The sequence below is a fragment of the Oryzias latipes genome, chromosome 18, assembly GCF_053564925.1.
Source record: "Oryzias latipes strain Hd-rR chromosome 18, Olatipes_Hd-rR_3.1".
Taxonomy (NCBI): domain Eukaryota; kingdom Metazoa; phylum Chordata; class Actinopteri; order Beloniformes; family Adrianichthyidae; genus Oryzias; species Oryzias latipes.
In genome coordinates this window covers 13,420,075-13,443,398 of record NC_136254.1, presented here as the reverse complement: position 1 = coordinate 13,443,398, position 23,324 = coordinate 13,420,075, and the positions used below count along the sequence as shown (strand labels likewise).

The window sequence follows — 23,324 nt, the reverse complement described above, 5'->3', positions numbered from 1 at the left end:
CTTGCCAATCACATTCGGTGTGAGCGCAGCATAAGATGTTGATCTGTTTAGGACCATCTGGATATAGACATTCTTAAGCCACCTACAAGTTTTACAACTCCAGTATGTAGCCTACATCACCATATCATCATGCTTTCACCTCCATGCTAGATTGTCCCTGCCCGTTGGTAGTTTTACGGTTGTATATTAAACCTGCAGGTCAGCTTCTGAGGAACAGATTTAACTTGGGTATCATGTGATGAAGAAGGTGCTCCAACAATACTCTGCATATCTTCTTGCAGTTCTTCAGCAAAGTAGGAGTTCAGTGTCCACATCATATGTGACCAAGGGTTTTTCTGCATATTATCTGAAGAGAAATCTGAGGAGATTGATGTCATGCAGTGTTCTTCACACTGTCTGGGCCATCAGACAGTCTTTTCATTGATAACTCCTGAGATACAAGACACATTTGTCTTGTACTTGTGACTCATGTTATGTTTTTGGCTTTTGACACACTGGGTGGCCATAATGCAGCGGTAAGGCAGCCAATCCCTGATTGGAAGATTGCAGGTTTGATTCCCACCTTGCCTGCCCATGTGTGGGCAAGACACTAAACCCCACATTGCCTCTGGTGGTTATGGGTTGGTGCCAGTGTTCGGCAGCAGAGAGGCTCACTGTGTGAATTGATGAATGGGATGGTGACTGTTAAGCGCCTTGGGCCTTTGAGGAAGGTAGAAAAGCACTGTACAAGTGTTTGCCATTTGCTGGAATTACTGACTTATTTTATACAAATCCAGATGTGTTTTTACCACACTTGTGTTTCAGTCTAGCTCAGGAGTCTGATCTTATCTATTGGCAGGGGTCAGAACTGTTTTGTATAAAACCTTAAGTTTTTATAGTTTTTAATGGCTACAAAACATTTGGTTTTTGTTGTTTTGTAAAAAATGCTAAAACAATTTTGTTTTTAAATTATTTGTTTTTCAGGATATGTGGATCAACTATCTAAATTATCTTTTTGATGTAAGAACAAAAAGTTTGTCTACAAAGAAAACACAGACTTTGTAAAAAGGAAAGTAATTTGAGGGGGTTCAAATACTTTTTAATACACAGAAAAAATTATCAGTAAAAATGTATAAAGCTTTTGTAGCTTTTGTAGACTTAAAATTGTTTAAAATTTGTTTTTAATTGTGTTTGTCTGGTTTATAAGATTAAAAAAACATCTAATCAGTCACTAAACATTATGACATTTGTTTGATTGCTTTGCTACCTTAGTCAGCTCCAGTAGATGTTCAGTCCATCTTTTTTTTACCGCTCTCACCTCCACATATCTTTAAAGATGAAAATGATGTTTTTTGAGTTTTTGACATGTACGTGTGTCATTTTCTATTAAAGAGAGCAAATGTCATAAAAAATCATTTCATTTTTGCATTTCTGAGTATTTCTCCTTTTAAATCGCTGTCAATCAAACTGTCGCAAAGACGCTCGGTTTAAATTAAAGATCCGTTGTGATGTAACAACGACCCAGGAGCGCATGCGCATGGCGCAAGCTCCCTGATCAGTTCAGATGAGTCCCAAATTGTGCCACACCTGCCACTCAAATCACACTACTGGACCTCAGATTGCGTCTGTAGCATTGACTTAACATTGAAACTGGCCGCCTCTGTTTTGATTTCAAAAAGTGGTAACGGGGGACTTTAAACTTCAGGTTCATGCAAAGTTTATGCATTTATCATAAAATCACATCTCAGCTGTCGTCTGCCCTTTTGACACACTTCACTGTGCTGATATACTATGACTGAAGAACACATACTGGAATATACTCTAAAAACTCAGTGAATGTATTATTTTTATATATTTTACATAAGAAGCTTTAGTCTTTGTGGTCATTTTTCAACACAACACAGATGTGTGTTGCCAACAATGTTTAGATGAAGCCCCTGTCTTTTAAAAAGAAAAAATAAATAAAATATTTCTAAGTGACACATGCTTTTCGTTTAGCTTTTACCAATTTACACACATCCAAAAACACTGCTGTCTTCTTCAGCAACAAGGGAATCGACTCATGCATCAGCATGAGCTGTGTCGCTGCAGGGGGAAAAGAAGGAGGCCTGGGAAAGGAGTGGAAAGTCAAAGAATGTAGCAGAGCACATAGGAAAATAGACCAGAGATGGAAAACAACAAGAAAGATAACAAAAGGAAAGCTTTCATTAGAAAAGAGAAGTCAAGCATGAAGAAATTAATTGAAAAAAAAGGAGTGGAAAAAGTGCAGCTCTGAAGTCCCTCTCTTCTCATCAGCGCTTTATTTATCAAAGTCATTAGCTGGGTTTCAGACCGTGAAAAGGATACACGCTCATGCACACATGAATGTTATCTTACGGCATTCACATCCTGAATAAGATTTGTCTGAGTATTAAGATTAAATAATTTATTCAAGTTGAGGTTACTGTTTTGGTATTGACCATCCCTGCATTTTTGGGGTTTTGGTTGTACACATAAATCCCCAAACATCCTCTTCTCTGTCCTCCAGGAAAGGGTGGAAATGGTAGGCACTCTGTCTACCATTTCCACCTTTTTCTGGAGGACAAGTTGTTACCAAGCAAACTAAAAGGAGTACCATATTTTCCGGACTATAGAGCGCACCTGATTATAAGCCGCACCCATTCCGTTTTTAAAGGATAAACCATTTTGTACATACCTACGCCGCACCTGTCTATAAGCCGCATGTGCCCACATTGAAACATGTGTTGTAGAATGAGGATGTGTATGTGCTGAAACTGCGCGCGTGCTTAAGAAAGAGGAGGGGGCGCGTGCAGCGGAAGGAGGGGAGAGCGCATGCAGCGCAAGAGGGAGTGAGAAGTGGGGTGCGCATTCATGTTTGATAAACAGAGTGGAGGAGAACTGTAATAGCAGGAGGTTTCCTCCAGAAGAAAGGTGAATGATTCTTTATTAACCCGCTCTGGAGGCTCTGAGGGTCCAAACGGGGAAGTGACAACCGAAGGAAGATCCGCCTTTGGCAGAGAGTATCTCCCCTGCATTTTCCGACCACCTTCAGAAAGAAAAAAAGTAATCGCAGGAAAGGTTCAACACATGATATATTTACAAAGAAAGATGGTACACAGAAAGATTTTTGAAAGTTTTAACAATATACCTGAGCTTTTCTAAACAGTGCCTGTGACGCGGCAGTAATATCTTTTTTAAAGTTAAAGTCCTATCAGCTGTCACACACCTAAGGTGTCTAAATCTAGAAGTCTAAAATTCAGTGGCCTGGAAATTTCCCAGACGTCTCTGCAAAAAACCACATAGATGCATAGATGCTCAATAAATTGATACATATAGACCACAATGCATTGCAATTGATCAACTTGTCATTTGAATAATTTTTTTAATTTATTTTTTTATAAATTATTCTAGTGGTTAGTGCTCTTGCCTCACAGCAAGAAAGCCCCTGGTTCAAGTCCCGGCTGGGGGACCTGAAAACAGAATACCAATGGGGGACCTTTCTGTGTGGAGTTTGCATGTTCTCCCCGTGCATGCGTCGGTTCTCTCCGGGGTCTCCGGCTTCCTCCCACCGTCCAAAAACATGCTTCATAGGTTAATTGGCAACTCTAAATTGTCCCTAAGTGTGAGTGTGAGGGTGAATGTGTGTGTAATTGTGGCCCTGCGACAGACTGGTGAACAGTCCAGGGTGTCCCCTGCCCTCGCCCACAAGTGGCCAGGATAGGCTCTGGCAGCCCTGTGACCCCGAAAGGGATAAAACGGTAGAAAATGAATGAATAAATGATTCTAGTTTTAATTTTCAGAACACAATGGGTTCATAAATAGTCTTCTTAAAATGTTCATATTATTAGAATTTTTTCACTTCTGCAAATGGATGATGTTATTTGGCGTTTCATAAAAAAAGTAGTAATGAGCAATGGTGTCCGAATTTTATTAAACTCTAGGGCACTAGATAGCCCCGAATATCGCCCCGGTCATTTGGGGGGGGTAGGAAGTAGTGAAGGAATTCAGACACAACCTAAGAAAATGTAGTTATGCCTTTGTTAGACATGGTCCGTCCATTTGGCACGAAGACTTGTAATTTTGCTTTGTAGCCGGTCCCAAGCCCGGATAAATTGAGAGGGTTGCGTCAGGAAGGGCATCCAACGTAAAACATTGCCAAGTTAACCATGCGACTCATCCTCGAAGGAGAGGTTGTTTCGCTGTGGCGACCCCTGGTGGGAAAAGCCGAAAGAGAAAGACTTGTCATTTTGCTTTGTGTTTGTATTCATATTTCATCTTAAACAGAATGTTTTGTTTGTTTTTCTTGCTTTTTAAAAGATTTCCTTGTACACAATGACAAAAATAATGATTTACACTCTGTTTTAACAAATTTATTTGCTTCTAATTTTTTAAAGTTTTATAGCAGTGGTTTATAATGACCCATAGTAATTTTGTTTACCTTTGGTATCGCCCATAGGTGCGTAGCCAAGGGGTGACAGAGGAATTAAGATGCTTGGGTTTACTGAATGCCCTGGACCAGGACATTCCGGACCAAGTAGCCCAGCTGCTGGGAGAGCCCTGCATTAAGCTGGCTGAAGGCATCAAAGCCTACATCTCAAAGGTAGGATCAAAATAAGGAAATAGACAGTTCATCAATAAACCTGGTTCTCACCAAACGCAGAAGCCCAACAGCCATTACATTGCAACATGAATGCTTCAAAATATATTGTCATTTTTGTATTGTGGGGCACACCAGATTAACCCTTGTGCTCTCCTAGGCACTTTGACATTGGGAGTGGGGTCATCTAGACCCCACTAGACATTGCGCTGAACCTTTTTTCTTCAGTGATTTGTGATCTTCACTGGTGTCCATGGATTAGATGAAATCCTCTCCACATTTGTCATGGTAGGGATAAAATGCCAATGTAAGGGTGGGGTCATAGGATAGCACAAGGGTTAAGGTGCACCATCAATAGCCGCGGTTACATGCGCAAAATATCTTGATCGGATCAATGGTCGGAATAAAATCCAACCGTGTGCATGGGATCAGATAAACTTTTTCCGATTAGAACGAAGTTTCACATGGTCACACTTTCGGTATAAATCATTCGCACATGCACAGTAGTGTTGAAAATACCGGAAGAGGAAATGAGTCCCGTTGTAAACAAACTGAGTTGCCATATACATTCATGCAGCAGCTCGGTAATATATGAGACGATCTTCTAAACGTGTTTTTATTAATGTTATGAATATTATGAAGCGCCTGTTCGTTCATCATTTTATGTTTAATTCGTGTGGTCAGTGCTTTTTTATGTGGAAGAACGGAGCTGGAAGAAGGGTTAGGAGAGGCTAACACATGCTAACAACATTAGCCTTGTTTAATGAACACAAAATCCATGCAGGAAATGCTGCAATCTGCATCTTGGCTGCACGTAAAAATGTGGAATAACATCAGCCTTTATTTTGTCGGGACACGACTGGAAACACAAATCCACGAGATTGTTTGAACAGTTTCTAAGGACTGAGCGACATTCTGCTTTGAAAAGGTCGCACACCGCCCCAAAGCCCCCCAAAGCCAGCTTTGCTCAGACACAAGGCTCTCCTGAGTCCGGCAGCCGCTAACCCAGAGCGGCGGGACGGATCGCAGTCCGAAGTCTCCCACACATAACAAAACAACAAAACGCAAACGTAACAAGGCATCCTCCCCTCCCCTCAAACACACAGTTATAAGTCTGACTGCTCTGCTCAGAGACACAGATTGCTCGGTCCACCGGCACCCGAGCCTGGACCGCACAGGGTGCAGACGTCACGGGGCACGAAGCGCTCCTCCCCGACACCCCCTTCATGAGGGTTGTAAGAGAGGGGAGAGGCGAAGAGCCAGTGGGGCGAAGGCAAAGTGGCGCTTCGCACCGGGCGTCCACAGAGCAGCCGGTCGGTCCTGTTTGAGCTCCAAAGCCTTCTCTGGAGCAAAACACCATCTATGCGTGACGTTAAACCAGAGTAGTAGTAACACACGATCGGAATGAACCGTTTACATGAACAACGCTCGGATCAACAATCGGCATAACCCACCTATCTCGATCGGAAAGACATTTTGATCCGAACAAGTCTGATCGGGGCAGAGTATTCCGAACGGCGTGTTTACATGACACATTTTCCTTCCGATCAAGCGTTCTGTCCGATTACTTTTGCCCATGTAAACACAGCTAGTGAATAATCTATTTTTGAACTTTTGTCTTATATACAAGGTACATCGAACTATAAGACACATTAAAGTGAGATAAAGGGTCCGAGATAAATCTGTCAGTCAGTCGGACTTTATTAGCTGCGTTCGCAGTAACTCTAGTACTTGTTTGTGACACACTACATATTAGAAGCGTTAGAAGCGTTAGAAGTGTTAGAAGTGTTAGAAGTGTTAGAAGTTTTAGTAGCGTTAGGGTTTCCACATTATTTGTAACTCCTAACCGTGTTTGCAACATGTAAAGAATTATCCGACACCACTACACGTTGGCCGCGTTAGTGTATTCACAATAACACCCAACCAAACATTTTGACAGAGCACCGTGAACCTCTCAAAAACAAAACCTATAAAGCGCTCTGGATTGTTAGGAGTACAGTAAACCCTTGTTTTTCGCGGGAGTTACGTTCCAAAAAGAACCCGTGATAGGCAAAATCTGTGAAGTCTAAACCTTTTTTTTTTTTAACAATTATTATACAATTAAATACTCTATTATACATTGAAAAGAAAGATCAAACCATTTTTCACAAATACAAGTACTTTAGAAACATTTTTTTTAACAAATAACTTCTGTACTGTACTGTCAAATAATAATTTTAATCATCAATGTGAACAGAAGGCTTCAAATTGCGGAGATTAGCCCTGCCCACCGCGACCCGAGTAATGGGATTAAACGGGAGGAAATTTAAAACAATTATGAAAAAAATACAAAGTACAGTGGGACAAATATTGACTTAGGTGTATTTCACTGCTCTTCAGACTGAGCTGCTGCATCCTGACTCCGCTCTGTAATGTTTGCGGTGCAGGTGTGTTTGTTCGGGAGAAGAACATAGTGATTGGCAGTTGTTGTCGCTCTTTTTTCTATGGGTTTTAGAGAAACTCGAAATTGCAAGAGAATTTGCACTTACTTGTTGTAAATTTGGCAAGCAGATTTACGTACCTTTACAAATTAAACTGCAACGTTATTGACGCACAGGTAGAGAAGAAGCGGAGTGACTTTTTAGCCAATCAGAATGCAGAACAAAATACACTATGCAAATCCGTGAAGTAGCGAAACCGTGATATGTAAACCGCGTTATAGCAAGGGATCACTGTTCTGTCCCTTTTGGAAATACACTCAGGCTTTTAAGTGTGTCTTATAGTACTGAAAATACAGTAATTGGTTGGCAGCATCTGCTTGCATCAGCATTTTTGGAACTAATCATACATTTAGGAGTTCATCCTTTGTTTTACATGTACTGTATTGCCAACGGTGTTTTTCATCAATCCAAATAATTGAAATCAGGTGTTTAAATCACTTCCACATGTGTCTAAACTCATGCACCTAGACATGCTTCTGCAAACATTAGAAAAAGAATGGCCCTTTCTTGGGAGCTAAATGAATTCCAGCGTAGCACTATGATGGAATGCCACTTATGTAACAAGTCAAGTTGTGACATATCTACGCTACTTCCCCTGTTTGCTGTCAGTGGTAATCTAACAAAGTGGAAACGATTGGAAAAGACAGCCACTCACCCACATATACACTTAAATATAGTTCTCTTAAACTAATAAAGTATTAAAGTTTGACAAATTGATAGAATTGGAGTAGAAAGATGTTGAACTTTGCAGTTTCACCACCGATGAACTCAAATAAAAAAAGTTTTTTAGCTTTTTTGCACATTTATTAGGTATTTTAAAAGTTTTGCAGCTTTCTTTTTAAATAAAAACCTTATGAAACCAGAATTGCTCTCACTGTATGTTATTGTGATGGGGTAACATGCACCAAAACTGCACCTCATAGTGGTGGAAAATAAATAAAACATCACATTTGGCAATGATGCAAAGATCTCGTTTTCAGCTTGAGTGTATAAAATAAAATCATCAACAATCAGAACCAGACATTAAAAGATGAGAAGGTTTTATTCTTCATGTCCAAAGCCAAGTTTCATGTAAGCTTGGTTTGGAAACACTGTGCAACTCTTACAGCCTGCTGTTTTATTGCTTTCAGTTGTGATTCCTCCATCGTTTTAGCCCTGAAATTCAGTAGATGTAAGGATTTTCTTTTTGGTCAGTTGAAGTAAACAGGCAACTGAGCAAGGGAATCTTCATCTTTATTATTCTGGCGGATAAGAAATAATATTTAAGAGATCACTGGGGAGATAAACCACTTCAGTGGCCTAACTGCATAAATATACTGAATGGATGGTCTCTTATGTCAACCATTGAATTCTGTAAATGAAAATCAAGCGTGGCGTTGATCTGAGTCCCACCTCAACAACATTCCAGGAGTGTCAACTGGGCAGAACAAAGTACAATTTAAAGCTCTGTTTGCTCAACCTACCTGTCAATCAAAACCTCTCTAAAATGGTTTTGATTGACAAACTCCAAATCTCAAATTTGAGCTGAAATGGAGTCAAAATAGATGTTTTCTTTGAAAAAAACACTCATAGTGTTATACAACACTTTTACCAACTGATGCAACTGACTTCTACATGAATGTAAGAATATTAAAAAAGAGGAAGAGATTTTATTGTCATTGTACTTCAAGCTTTAACAGCATTTTTTGTTGTACCATGCTGGGTAGCAGTATTTTCAGCAGTCCATAAACAAAAGATCAAAAACCAATATGACTTTCTTAGATAAGGGGACAGGCATACTTTGTGGGCTCCAGGAATTTTAGTTTAAATCAGCTCCAATATCCTATTCATCCATGTTTTAATGGTCTGAAATCAGAGTCCAACGTGGGCTCTGACTGAAGCATTCTGAGACCTCAAAAACCCAACCAAACCCAATAAAACCCAACTGTACTGCTTGCTTTTGGAATGTTTTCATTTAACCTTGTTTCCGTGACGACTTAAATTCAACAGTGCATCTCGATCCATTCATCCATCTTCTCAAATTCCTGAATCCCCTTCGGTGTCACAAAATCGCCGGAGCCTGTCCCAGCTACTGTTGGACGAAGGCGGGGTACACCTGGGACAGGTCGCCAGTCTGTTTCAGGCACACAATCACTCACAATATCCCACCTAGGGGCAATTTAGAATCACTAATCAACATTCAAAGCATGTGTTTGGACTGTGGAAGGAAACCAGAGTGCCCAGAAAATTCAAGCATTCACTGGGAGTAAATGCAAACTCACACAGAAATGACCTTGCCAGGATTTGAACCAGAACCTTCCCGCATCCATAATCCCAACCAAATCTTGTCTATCTTATTGATCGAGTAAAGTAAACTTTCAAAAACGTTTGATCATAAGAGGGCAGCATCACAGTGACCACACGCCAAAGTTTCAGTTCCACCGAATACTGTCCATGCCTTTAGCTCCCTGTTAGCTACATGACCCGGTTTTGTGCTCTGGCAAAGGCCACCAATGATGTGGGACCATTTGTGCCGAAAACAACGGCAAGCATCTAAAATGAGTCAGAAACATAGGCTGCACAAGTAACATTTGATCTTCTAATAAATGTATTATTTTACTGTTTATTTTTTTAAATCTAAAACCCAATTGATTTTTAAATATTTATTCCTGGAAAAGTCTCTGTTTCAAAATAGCTCTGTTTAAACTTTTTTTTTTTCTTTTACAATTTTTTTTTATTTTAGATAGCCTTCAAAAACAAAAAGCAGAGCAACGTTGGCAGTGCTGGTTTAAATATGTTATTATGATTAAAAAAAATAGTTTCTTTCTTATTTCTGAAGTTTTTAATTTGAATGTAATTCTACTGTTTTCAAACTCTCTTGCTGGGAAACCAGCTCTCACACAATTTGTCCTCTCCAAAATGCGGCCTTCTTTTTGTGAAAAGCTTGGACACTTTCGCCATTCCTCCATCTTTTTTAATCCCTGTCGCCGGCCTCTTCCTTGGTCTATTTGAGTGATAAAATCCTAGTGTGCTGTTAAATGCTGTTGCTTTCAGTAAACAGGAACAAAAATGTCTAGCATTTGTGCAAATGCAACCAAACTAGCTGATGAGAACATCCAAACGCTTCTACGCTCAATTAACCTTGTATGCACACAGATGCAGAAACTTTCATTTGATAACCTCAGTCCTATATAAATTGTTCAGTGCTTAGCTGTTTCTGTTCTTAAAGTGAAAAAGAAACTTAAGAATGGTCTGAAGACTGCCACAGTTTAGGATATGTTTACATGAACATCACAGAGTTAGAAAGCCAATGGAGCTTTGTTTTCCTTTGAGTCCCAGAGACACTAAAGTAAAACGTGAACCTGCAGAGATGAGCTGCAGTGATGGATGAAACTCTGTTGTGTCAACATAAACACAGCAGGAATGTGTAGCAGAGCTCCCAAGTACCAACTAATGTTTAATTTCTAACTGATATTTAAATTTTCTTAAGTGGTGTATTCACACATGAAGGTTTGATTCATTTATTGATTTATTATCTAGAAGTCTGCTCGTATTGGCAAGTGTAAAAGCTAAGCGGATCTGGTGCAGATCAGGAATAAAACCATAGTTCTCCCAAGAACTATGTTCTTTTTTCACACGTAAACACACTCTTTTGTGTAGCGGCTGTCCACAGATAAAAGAGTGGAAGCAAACCAAAGGCAGGAAATGACATCAGTACCGTGAAAAAAAATGAGCGAGTCGTGGCTGCAGACAAGATGACATCATCGGCCGAAAACGGAAATCATCCAACTTACCCTAACCTTGACTGTGACCCAAAAGTGTTTAGAATTGTAGAAAAACTTTTGTTAAAGCTTAAATGGGAAAACCCGTAATTGTTAGGGCTACTGGTTCTGGACATTGATGTCTGCAGCCAGGTTCTCTTGTAAAAAAAACTGCTTTCAGTGTGAATTTGAATGAGAGGGAATCGGGGAAAAAGTTTGAAAATTTCAGGCAGGTCATTGTGGAATATTGAGGAGGTACAGGTGGTAATAAATACATAATAGTCAGAGAGCTAGAAGAAGTAGCCATACATCTCCAGTGTGCTCCTAGTTCACTTCTTGGTCAGAACATGTTTATTCAAATTCATAAACTTTATTGCCTGTATTAGTAACACATTTGTATGGCTAAAAAAAACAAGTTTAAATCACTCAAAAACATTTCAGACATTACTAAACACATAGCATGCATAAAAAAAATAAGTACAAATCTGATTAGAAACAAAAACAAGAAAACAAGACAGAACAGTTTATTTCAAGTATTAAAAGCAGAGGCAGAAGGGATGAAGGATTTCCTGTATGTGGGTCAGTAGGGTTCTGTATCATCTGCCTAATGGCAGCAAGTTGAAGCAGTGCTGGAATCCTTGATTGGATTCCTTTCTCGGGGTGTGCAATGAGCTAAAAATCCATTGTAGGTTCTTAGGCATGACCCTTTTGCACTGCTGCCAATATGGGTCTCCCTGTGCCTTGTAAATACAGGGTTGGGTCAGAAAGTCATTAAAACTCTCTGCCAAACCACCTGTGCTATCCCCCATTGGGATAAGCCAAAAGGTGAACAACATATAAATCAAACATGTTCAATTTAAAAAGAACTTGTTTGAAGCATAACCACCAACAATGACTTTCAGAACATTTGAAAATGGGTTATTACAATTTCTGAATTGTTCGTTGATTTATATTTTTATAGAAAAGAGAACTCTATTTTAATTTTTTATTCTGAAGCATATTATCATTTCAGGCCTACAGTACCATGGACCTCAAAGGCCAGGCCTTTTTAAATCTTCAAACTATTCAACTCTGTCAAGCTTTATATTTTACTAGGCAGCGTACAAAAAAGGTTTGGTTTCCGAATCCCTTTTGTTGTCCATTTCTTGCATAATCAAACCTAGAGCACCACTGGACTTGAGATCCATCTGAAGTGGTCAGATTTGAGCAATCATGGTTCTTTGCAGGCTCACATCTGCAAAAACATTTACTAAATCACACACAGTAATGCAAAACTTCTGTCCAAACAGACAATACATTACTTGTGTTATTTCTAATCAAACATTGTTGTCCGTGGTAAAAGTAAGTTGTGCCTTGTGTGCATATTTTATCTCAAGATCTCTCTCTTTCCCACAGCGGTGATGCTACAGCGAATATTTGGCTTTTAGCTGTTGATGTAAAACATCTGTTTTGACATCAACGATCAGGGTGTGGACAGACAAGCTGCAGATCCTTCAATGTTTGACCTTTGGAAAGCAGCTCACCATGCTGTAAAGTGTTTGGTGACATTATAATGGGGAATTGTGCCCTTTGAGTTTTCAATACGAAGAGCAAGAGCCTTTATTCTGACACGGTTTACCCTGCTGTCTAACAATTTATTTACTTGTGTGTTTATGTGGTAGAAACCAGTTTTTTTCTTTCAAAACGCAGTTAGAGGTCCCACCAGATAATTTCAGATGTTCATGACCTGTGATTACAGGTGATTGTTGGGGTTTGCTAATGCTATTGAGTCAATCGGGGGCAAAAAGCAAAACATTTATTATAATAAAAATGTAAAAAAAAAAAAAAAAAGTTTTGTGTGCCTTTTGAAATATTGTCTGGAAAACCAGAGACAAAATATTTCACGTTTTTTTCAAGCAACCAACTAAAGGATTTTGTTGTAGTTTAACAAATTCTTGATCTAATAAATGTAAAATAATTGTAAAATATGTTTAACACTTAAAAAACATGTAACTATATCGAGATGTTTTAGCTTGTTGTATTTAATGAATCAAGTTTCAAGTTCTCAGCATTTTAATAAAGATAACTGAACGGAAAGTTATGAGGTTTCCATGATAAAAGAAAAAAGCTGAATAATGTGAGTTTGACAACATGTTTATCTGGCAGGCACTTGGTTTTGTCTGAGGTCTGTTTTCAGCAAGAGAAGTAGTTGGCTTCTGGGCAGCACTTCCTTATCTTATTATGTGTTACAGTCGACCATTGAAAAGCAAATGTCAGTCACTGTTCGCTGGCAGATACACGCAGGGTGGGGTGGCAGCCTGTGATAATGTTAGTGATTTCCAGCTGATAGACAAACACAAAAGGCTCTGTGTCTGGCGTCGACCACCCTCTTTTTCTCCATTCATCCCTCCAGCCAAGTTCTCTTCCAGCAACCCCATGAAATTCTTCTGTCCCCACCCCACTTCTTTTTCACTGATAATTAGGGTTACAGCTCTTTTTGCATTAGAAGTAGTTAAAGGGGGCCTTTGTGTTGTCACGATGATGTGTTAAATCCTTTATTTCAGGCCTGTTTGGAGGGAAATTCCCCTTTTAGAAATAACAAATGACTCAAATCCATAAAATAAGAACACTTTTTTAATATTTTTAAAACGTACATTAAGGTTTCACTCTGGAAATCTTTTGATCTATTTTAAAAGCGCTCCCAGTTTTTTTTTAATTATGATTATGACTTTTTAGCCAAAATTATAAAACCTGAGTCATTTTCTAGGACATAATTTCTGCAGAGCGGCAGGAGTTCATCAGAAATTTGGTACGGAGTAAGCCTGCCCTCATTTCCTATCATTCCTCTGCTTAGACTGTCTACCGCTAGCTTACAGCCCCTCACACCAGTGTTTCCCAGCCCTGGTCCTCTGGGAACACTGTCGTGCAGTTTATCAGTCCAACTCAGCTCAAACACACCTGCCTTTGCTGACTGTCATTGGCAGGCTTTCTGCAGAGTTTGATGATGAGCTGAATCAGGTGGACTCACACTTCCAACCTAACATTAGCGGGGCAAAACGGCAAGAAATATTGGAGCCATCCAACTGTACAGTTTTTAGCCAGATGCCAGCTCAGGTGAGGAAAACAAAGACAAACATGGATCTAGTTGTCTACAAGTGGATGCATCAGTATGGAGTGGAGCAGGGACCTTGTAACTCGCCGTTGTAGCTTCTACGTCAAAACTACAAGCTTTTCCAAACTGTATTTTTTTGTCTGCTCCTAATTCATGATTTGAATATAGAAATGCAGTTTTAATCTTAATTTTCTTTATCGATGTCCTCAACTCTGATAAAATTGCTACAAGAACATGTTAAAAACTCCAAAAAGTTTAATAAGAGTGGGTTTTTAAAGTTACAAAAGTTTTGGATTATTTGGTCATAAAATAAACCTTACACCTTTAGTGCAACTGACAAACACAAGCAGCGCCAACGCTAGCCGAATGCTAAAAAATATTTATGGCCGTTCTTTTTCAGAATAACATGGAGCGGGTCTGAGTTGCTTGATTTACCATGTGTGCTGTGATGAAGCTGTATAAGAATGCAGAGCGTCTGGGAGGCTCCATGGAAGCCTTCAGCCTCTACATATTTGTGCATGGAACATTTCGTCTCCAAACAACTGCTTCACGTTCTCTCTGACGTCTAGGCTCCCTGAAGCTTGATAGCGTTTGGGCTGGAAGGAGCAGGACTGACCGTATTTACGCTTTACTGTATCGCCAACTGGTGCAGTATTTGCCATGCAATTTGTTGGGCAATCATTGCAAGTAGATTAGGTTTTAATTAATTTATATTTTATTTAGCGTATCTGATCTGATCAGGGACTCATGCAGGGAAAAAGGCATTTCAATCCACCTCACTCCATAGAATGAGCTTTTGAGAATTCCTACATTTCAGCCTTTTTATGAAATGTTATCACTTAACCACAGGTTCCCCAGATTCTGCTTTCATTCTGGATTTTTGTGCTGCCGGCATGAAAGATAAAATGAAAAAGTTGGCACAAACACAACCATGAGATGAAAAAAAACCCAATGAAGTCATCACACTGCAAGCAAAAACAGCATGCTTGATAAATATGTCTATTTTGACAGGCCGAACAGGGGAAGTTTGAAGCTTGCCACCTTGCAACCTTGAATAAGCCTGACTGATTTTACTGTAAATATTACTGGCTTTTCCCCCACTGTATTTTTAAAGAAAGCTTAAAATTCACATCTTCAGCTTGTTTTGGCCTAAGAGACAGTGAAAATCTGGGGTGTGCTCTTCCTTTGGCTGTTTCTTTTGGTCCTTTTTATGCAAGAGAGGTCTGAAGCAGACAGTTTAGAAATACTATCAACATGCAGTAAATGCCTGAATGTGCTGAAGGATCCCTGTAACCCTTGTGCTATCCTAGGCACTTTAACATTGGGAGTTGGGTCATCTAGACCCACTAGACAATTGTTGTGCTGAACCTTTTTTCTTCAATGATTTGTGATCTTCACTGCTTTCCATGGATTACATGAAATTTTTCCACCTTTAAGGCCCGTACACACCGGGACGAATATTCGCCAGGCGTTATTCGCCAGCGTTTTTCGCCACGTTTTTTGTGTTCACACCCAGGCGATTTTCGCTGACGGTGAGCCGAGCGAACATGCAATTTCATTCCCTGACATTAGATGGCGCTTAATGTAAACAGAAATACTCCTGTACACAAGGTGGCGCTGCGCAACTTTACGATTCTTAAAGTCGCTTTTCACTCAGAAGAAGAGAGAAGGTATTTACGCGCTTGTCAGAATAATACAAAGAAAACATGAATATTTCAAGCATCAGTAGCTCCAACTGGTACTTGGTAAGGGGATATTTTAGAATGTCCGTCATTATTTCTTTGCGGCAGTGTAGACGCTACTTGGCGTCTATCTTCTTCGCTGGTATGTGTGCTCAGCAAGGCAGTTTTGTGTTTGAGCGCCCCCAAGTTGTGTTTTACTGTAACTTCAGAAGCTCCAGACACGTGTGCAAAAGCGCCATTCTCATTGGTCGAATAGATTTCGACGCGACGCGTCGAAAAAAAAAAACGAACCCGAGGCGTTTGTTTTTTTTGACGCTTTGGCGCGTGGCGTTTTTTCGCGTCGGTGTGCACACTCTGCCCTTTGTTTAGTCACGAGGCGTTAAACGTCGGCGAAAATTTATCCACCTTTTTCATGGTAGGGAGAACATGTCAATGTAAGGGTGGGGTCATCTAAGATAGCACAAGGGTTAAAACAGCACCAAAACAAAATGTTCTTATTGAAAATGCTTAAAGTGAGTTCTATGATATGAACAATTTAACTTTGCCTTGGCTTCAACTGTAGCATTTGATGAATATGATGAAAAGATCAAAGTGATATTTTTTTTTTAAGTTTGAGACTGAGACTGTTAGTGTAGGTTGATGGATCCCTAAACTTATTTCTGTTTTAGCACAAAAAGTCTGTAGTCAAAGCTGCTTCTAATATGCGCTTTTAAAAGGTTATACAATCAAAAATCACTGTAATTTATTCAAATGAATACAAATTAAATAACAATGTAATTCTTGAACTGTTCAACCATAAAAAATGTAGAGTTATCTACTGTGTCAGACCATTGACTGTAATGTCTTCACCAGATTTCATATGTGAAGCAATGCTTTGCTGTTTTACTCAGACAGTTTCAAGGCATCAAGGGACACTGCATGGACGATGTTAAAGAGCTGAAGTGCCTGGATGCTAACTTCTAACTGACAGTTGCAGAGTGACCATATGTTAGAATGGCCAAACACGTGATTAGTGATTTTGCCTCACATGTGCATGTGGGTGGCATTTCCATTGCTTTGATGTTGTAATGCTTTATTGATTTTACATGCAAATGTTTTTTGTTTCCATTTCTGAATAGTTAGCTGCTTAAATCTTTTACAGGGAGATTATGTTCAGACTGGACACATTTGGTCCGCTAAAAGTGAACCAGAGTCCATTCCCCCGATAATCTGGAACAAATTTTCAGTCTGAATACACCCAAGCGCACCCTGGTCCGGGACGAGGAACCGCTCTCGGACCCATCTTTCGAGGGGGTTGTTTCCAGTTGTTTCTGAGATTCCTTAGTCTGAATGCAATCCATACTTGGAGCGGAACAATTGAACCAAAATGGCAACAGTAGCCGGTGCTCAAGTGATCTAATCACAGTCAGCCTAAAGGGACAGATGAGCCGGGGACAAATGTAAAGCAGCGGTTGTCGTGTTATCAAGGAGGAAAAAAGGGTCCAACCCCTTACTTGTTACTTTTTTTACATGCTTTTCTGTGTCTCGTTATGCAGCATGCGCTGCTGTGACATCGTCATAAGAGATACCTTGTGGTTTCCTTAACAGAATTACTTTAACCCTTGTGCTGTCCTAGGCACTTAAAATTGGGAGTTGGGTCATCTAGACCCACTAGACAGTGCTCTGAACCTTTTTTCTTCAATGATTTGTGATCTTCACTGGTGTCCATGGATTACATGACATCTTTCCACCTTTATCCACCTTTGTCATGACACCCCACCCTTACACGTCAATGTAAGGGTGGGGTCATCTAAGATAGCACAAAGGTTAATACAATGCCAGTCTGAACCAACTGTAAAGTCAAATTCAAACCTGCTGAAAAAAAGATAGATCTACTAAAGGGGAGCAGCTTGACTAAAAACGTTTTGTTTTTTTCTAATTCTGCCTTTAGTGGATTCATTCTTACATAAAATCATAAAAAAAACAGCCCAAAGACATGATAAGGTTTTGGATTCTTGTCATTGACAAAGTTTTAGTGCTCTGACGAGGGGGGCTTTTTTTCAGCTTAACATCGGTTCTGAATGTTACAAAGGCACTAATAATAAAGTTTCATTCAAAATGAATTCATGCCTGTTATTATATTTATAAAATACAGTTTTTATAAATGTTCTGTGAATTCATTTTGTTGTATTTATCCACCACGTCTTAACCCTCACACGGACCGCCACCTCTCCGTCACAAAAATCTGTTCATAAGCTCGCCGCCATGGCTGCATGTGGGAGGAGCTTCCACGTAATGTTTTTAGCCTGATTACTCCGTTACTTAACTTCTAACGCTGTTAGTAACGCAGTTATACTTTAACGCCGTTACTCCCAACACTGAACGTTCAGTTGATGCTGTAAGTCCAACAGGTTTATCCTCCAGTTCTGTCTTGATCCCGTTAAACATCGTCACATGTCCCGTTGCTTCATCAGCCAAAAGTAAACGTTACAGTTACATGGAGGCGTTAGCAGAATGCAGCAGAGGTTTTGGAAGCTACCACTAGCTTACAAAACACGGGGGTAATTTGAAGAAGTTAGGGGGGTGAGGGCGCTTCTCAGGGCGCATGCACTTGTTTTGTTTTTTCTCTCCTCTTTGCTGTCTGCCATCTTCACCTAAGATTCAAGATTCAGATTCAAGGTTTTCATTGCCCATATACTACATCGGAATTTTTCTTTGGCATCTCTCAGGTCAGGGTGACTATAAAAAGGACAAAATTTGAAAAGAAATCAAATAAAATAAAAATTAGACAACGAGAGTACAAAGTATAAAATATAAATATGAATAAATAAATATGAATATCGCAGCGTCCCAATCTCTCAGATGAATTATTGCACATGTGGAGTTAATTGTTAATTGCACTTAGTGTCCTAGCTGGATGGCATGTCTTATGATTTAGTTCAGTCTGCCCTCTGTGATGTCCTGTGCCAGCATTCTGATTGTTGTTGGGAAAAAGCTGTCGTGGAAGCTTGTGGTGTGTGCGTGGATGCTTTCAGGCCTGCGACGTCTGAGGTTGTGGCCTGAGTCCACACACTGGATCAATGCGTGGGTGGGGTGGTGTCTGTCTTTGATGATCTTCATTGCTCTCCATATGCTCCGCTGTCTGTAGATGGTCTCGATGGATGGAAGGTTGCAAGCTATAATTTTGCCAGCTGTGTTGATGACCCTCTGCAGCATCTTTCTCTTTTATGGTGGTGTTTCCAAACCAGGCTGTTAGTCCGCTGGTGAGGATGCTTTCCACACGCCCCCTGTAGGCTTGGGTGAGGGTTCTGCACTTGAGTCCCGCCTTCTTCAGCAGCCTGATGAAGTACAGCCTCTGCTGGGCTTTCTTCACTGTGGCAACAGTGTTCCTTTCCCAGCTGAGGCTGTTAGTGATCTGCAGACCCAGGAACCGGTGGCAGTCGGTCCGCTCCTCCACAGTCCCGTTGATGATGAGAGGCTGATGTGGCGGTGCTTTCCTTCTGTAGTCCACGATTATTTCTGCGCCTTGCGAGAGACCAGCGGGCTGACCTTACTCCGAACAAGGGAAGCCCAAGAAAGAAGAGAGCTGAGAAAATCAAATCTTGGATTTTTTTTAAAAATGAATCATCTGAAACAACAAATTCAAGACTAATCGATGAAATCTATGTATACATAAAACGCCCAGGCCTGGAGAAGAAAAATAAAATCGAAGAGGACTTTGTCTGTTTATTCTAACACTGAGTTCCATACCAGTTGACTCTAAATAGCAGTTTAATTTAAGATAACGATTCAGTAGGAATGTGGCTTAGAACAGAACAGTATCCGATCTGTCTAGCAATGAGTCTGTGACTGAACTGAGCTTTCCTCACAAGACCAAGCTCTTGATAGAGTCTAAAAGCTTTTCAGAGTGCAGTCTACATCTCAACTCGCTGAGCTGCTAAGGCCTGCTGAACCGAACCATAAATACAACAACTTTGTTTTGGTCCAATCCAAATTTAAACCAGCCGAGATCCAATGCCCATTCCAAATCTTTTAACAGGTTTGGAGCAAACAATCTACCGAAGCAGAAAATCAACTGAAAGCTCCTACAATTTAAAAGGATTTTCAGAAATTGTTCCTGAAATGATAGAATAATTATCGCATCAAGTGCAAGACCGCAATGATTGTTTATCTGAAGGTGCGTAGCTCCACCCCCTCTGGGTTTCTGGACAAGGGGTGGAGCGTTCATCACACACATTTATAAAAAAAAAAATCTTCTAGCAAAAAGTTAAAAAAAATTATCCCCCCAAAAAAATCTTAATGTGTTAGCAAACTAACAGACTTTTGATGCAAATGCGCAATCACTCTGTATTTTCTGACCCAGTTGTGGTTTTGCTCAGTCTTTTGTGTTTGTATGAGCGCAAAGCATCGACCTGGTATGCACATGCGGGCTTCTGTAATCCAGCAAGCAGGAAAAGAATCTGATTTTCTGTGGCCGATCTTTAGTTTTTTGGCTTTATTCAAGTTTAAAATATTTTTTAGAATGTTTTAAAGGGTAAATACCTGTGAAAAGAAAAAGCTGGCAGACTGAACAAAGAAAAATTTTAAAGAGAAAAAAACTGAGGCTTTGGAGAACAAATGTCACTACAGAACCAGATCGATCAAGTTTATTTTCCTAACTTTTTCTGCAGAGAAACCTGGTAGCCCCAGAGTACAAGCATGCAGGACAATGTAAATACATGTACTGAACAAAGAAGGTATTATGTTGGTGGTGTCTAAACAGTCACCCTGGTTGTGAAAATGTTCTGTGAAACTGCGTAACAATTGACAGGAAGAAAGTGAAGTTTGGAAACAAGCAAAAGTGGACTTGAAAGGCAGTTATGGGCAATACCTGCCTCCTTTTTTATTCTGTGTAAATTCCACTGCTTCCTTGAGTGGACGCGGCATTTTTCTGGCAGGAAGCTCCCACAGTAAACAGACCACTTATCTTAAGCTGGCATAAAGTAGGCCACTGGTACATTACCTATCATAAAACCTCCCCTTTCTGCTTTTCACTGATAAACTGCAGCTGAATAAGTGCTGTCAGGCTGCAAAGTCGATAAATCATTGTCAGATGACTAAAGGCATGCACAGTTCAGAATATCAAATCCATATGGCCAAAAAATTGATATGAAATATACTTTAGAGTCTACATTATGGACTCACAGACAATTCAATTAGTGGCTCTTGAATAAACAGACATTTTCCAATTGTGATCAATTTGAACTTATAGCCGTTTGAATAAAGTTCTATTTTTTTGAAAGTGACATTTTTAAGATTTATTTTTTACTAGACTAAGCTAGGCTGTAAATAGGCATCTAATGCATACATTTTCCCTAAATTGATAGTTTTTGTTTTGTTAAAACAAAGGACTTCAAAGAAAAATCAAATTGTCAGAAGCATTTTTGTGTGAAGCCGCTCGGTAAATCAAAGCGTGAAGGGAGATCTCTTCATCATTAATCTCAGGAAACTCCATGCCAAAAGGAGGCTAAACATAATCCACGACTGCTCGCCCTCTCATCCAGGGCAGCCCCTCAAAAATAAGGTCATCTTCTTGAGGAGATTTCCAGACAAGTTGTGAGGCGATTCGAAGGTCCAACTGAACAAAGGACACATGTAGCCTCTTTATGCCTTAGTCACAATTCCTCTTATAAGGGAATGTGGGCTGTCTTCAGTTAGAAAATGGGCAAACCTGTACAGGTGACACGCAGGAAATATCAAGGTCGCAGACCAATCGCTTAACACATTCAGCAAAAATGTTCATGTCATGTTTTCAACAGGCATGCTGGACACGACAGGTCATAGTGAACACTAAATACTTAAGAGTAATTAGGGACTTTTAGAATTCAGGATATTAAATAATCAGTGCATAGTTTTTGTGGGCAAAACCATAGGTGCATTTACTCAACTGCATACTCTGTGTGTGTCTGTGTGTGTGTGCATTTTTTTCATTAATATTTATTGAAAATATGTAAGAATTCTTCCTGAGGATAATCAATAAGCATTCTATTTTGTTACTTGAAGACCATATCTGCGATGTGTAGGGATGATTACTGGAATAATATGAAAATGCATTCCTGGTGATGATCAATGAATATCACATGTTACTTGATGTGTGATTCATCTTATTGTTTACCAAAATCATAAAACAAATGTTTTCTGAGGATAATCAATAATCAATGAGCACTTAGTTTTGTTACTTGACAAGAAAATCTGCACTTGATCTGATCAAAGCCAGATTATGAAAACTATGTAAAACTATAAACTATGAAATAATTCAGTAGTGTGGAATTATATACACTTGCTTCCTCGCATTTCTTTTCAAGCAATAAATCAGCTCAGATTTGACCTAAATTGTTTTTGTTTCGCTTTTTTTGAATGCATTTCATATTTCTGTAATGTATTTGATTAACCTGTGTGATTTTTTTCTTGTATTGTCTACAACTTATGCTTGAAACAAACCAATAAATTAAATCAAATCTGTAATTGTTTCTTTTGTGTTTTAACAAAATCAAATTAATTCCGGTAGCCTGATTTTATCTCCAAGAAAACCTTAAAAAAACAACCCATTTACCTATAGTAAAACTAAAATTACCTTGTGTTTTTAACAAGGAAACAAATGTAAGAAAAACATAAAAAATAAACTCTAACATTAAGTAAAATCACCAAGCATGTCTGCATTTCTTAGTGTCTCTGGCAGTTTTTAGGTGATTTTTGAGGCTTTTCCACTTAGTTTCACACATTTTCTGACCAGCATATGAGCCTTAGTGAGCCGTGGTAAAATTCAGTAATAGCTTAAGAGTCTCACTTGGTGCTTTTAAGGCTAAAGGGGTTTTCAAAGTGGTCTTAAAAAGCAGCAATGGATAAAAAATACGGTAACATCTTAAGTCTTAACATGCATGCCCTTTTAGGGAGCTACTTAAGTTGACATCAAAATATTGGATTAAATTTTCGTACAAGGTACATAGGCTTTTTCCTTTTCTCCTTTTTTCTTTGTCTTTTTCTCTCATGTTTTGTGATTTTTTGTTTAACAACTTAGCAAACAGATAGAAGCTGTAACGGTTTGTAATCTATCTTTTCAAACAACTCTGAAGGAACTGGTATTGGCTTATAGGCCAATAACTACTATTAGCAGGCCTTGAAGCAGAGAAAAAGGCCTTCTGACATTGATTTTTCATCTTATGTCAGTGTAACAACCTTCTTTTTTTGGTCAATATTCTGTACCAGGTCTCATTTGTTGTACTTTTAGGTCTGGTGGGAATAACGTTTAAGCATTTCTATCTATTTCCAAACCTTTTCCTTTTCAACAGCAGCCTTGTCCCACGTTCACACAAACAGCTTGTACATGTTGTTTGTTTCTCTGCTCCATCAAGCGCTAACCTGATTCATTAAACCAGTTTGAGTTAAAGTCCCCCATTAGGTAAACTGCCATTCTATCAAATGGTTTAAGAGTTTCAGACAAGGGACAGAGGAAGTCATTAGCTTTATCTTAGCAGGATCTCTAAATAGCATGGACGATGTTTGGTATGGTAAAGGGTTGCCACGCAGGAATCCAGGGTTCAATTCCGGGGGGGGGGGAATAAACAATGGTACACGGGGGCAATTACCATATCAGTGGTGAGCAATAAACATCACCTTGTGGGGGTCCTTGGGCAAGACCCTTAACGCTACCGCCTACCAGTATGAATGTGTGTGAATGATCCCGGTGCGTAAGCGCGAACTGGCAGCCACGCCTCTACCATCTCCAAGTAGGAATGA

General features: G+C 39.6%; 1 protein-coding gene across 2 annotated transcripts in view; it reads left to right on the top strand.

The window, feature by feature from the left end:
- The window catches only part of tnfsf10l (TNF superfamily member 10, like), a 63,095-nt gene that overhangs the window by 26,729 nt on the left and 13,042 nt on the right, over positions 1 to 23,324 (top strand). Inside the window, exon 2 of one of the 2 annotated variants that reach the window (XM_011487639.4) lies at positions 4,436 to 4,579. The exons of the other annotated variant lie outside the window; for it this stretch is intronic. Coding sequence (XP_011485941.1) covers positions 4,436 to 4,579 — 144 coding nt within the window. The remainder of the gene's footprint in view (positions 1 to 4,435; positions 4,580 to 23,324) is intronic. 2 annotated transcript variants of the gene reach the window in all.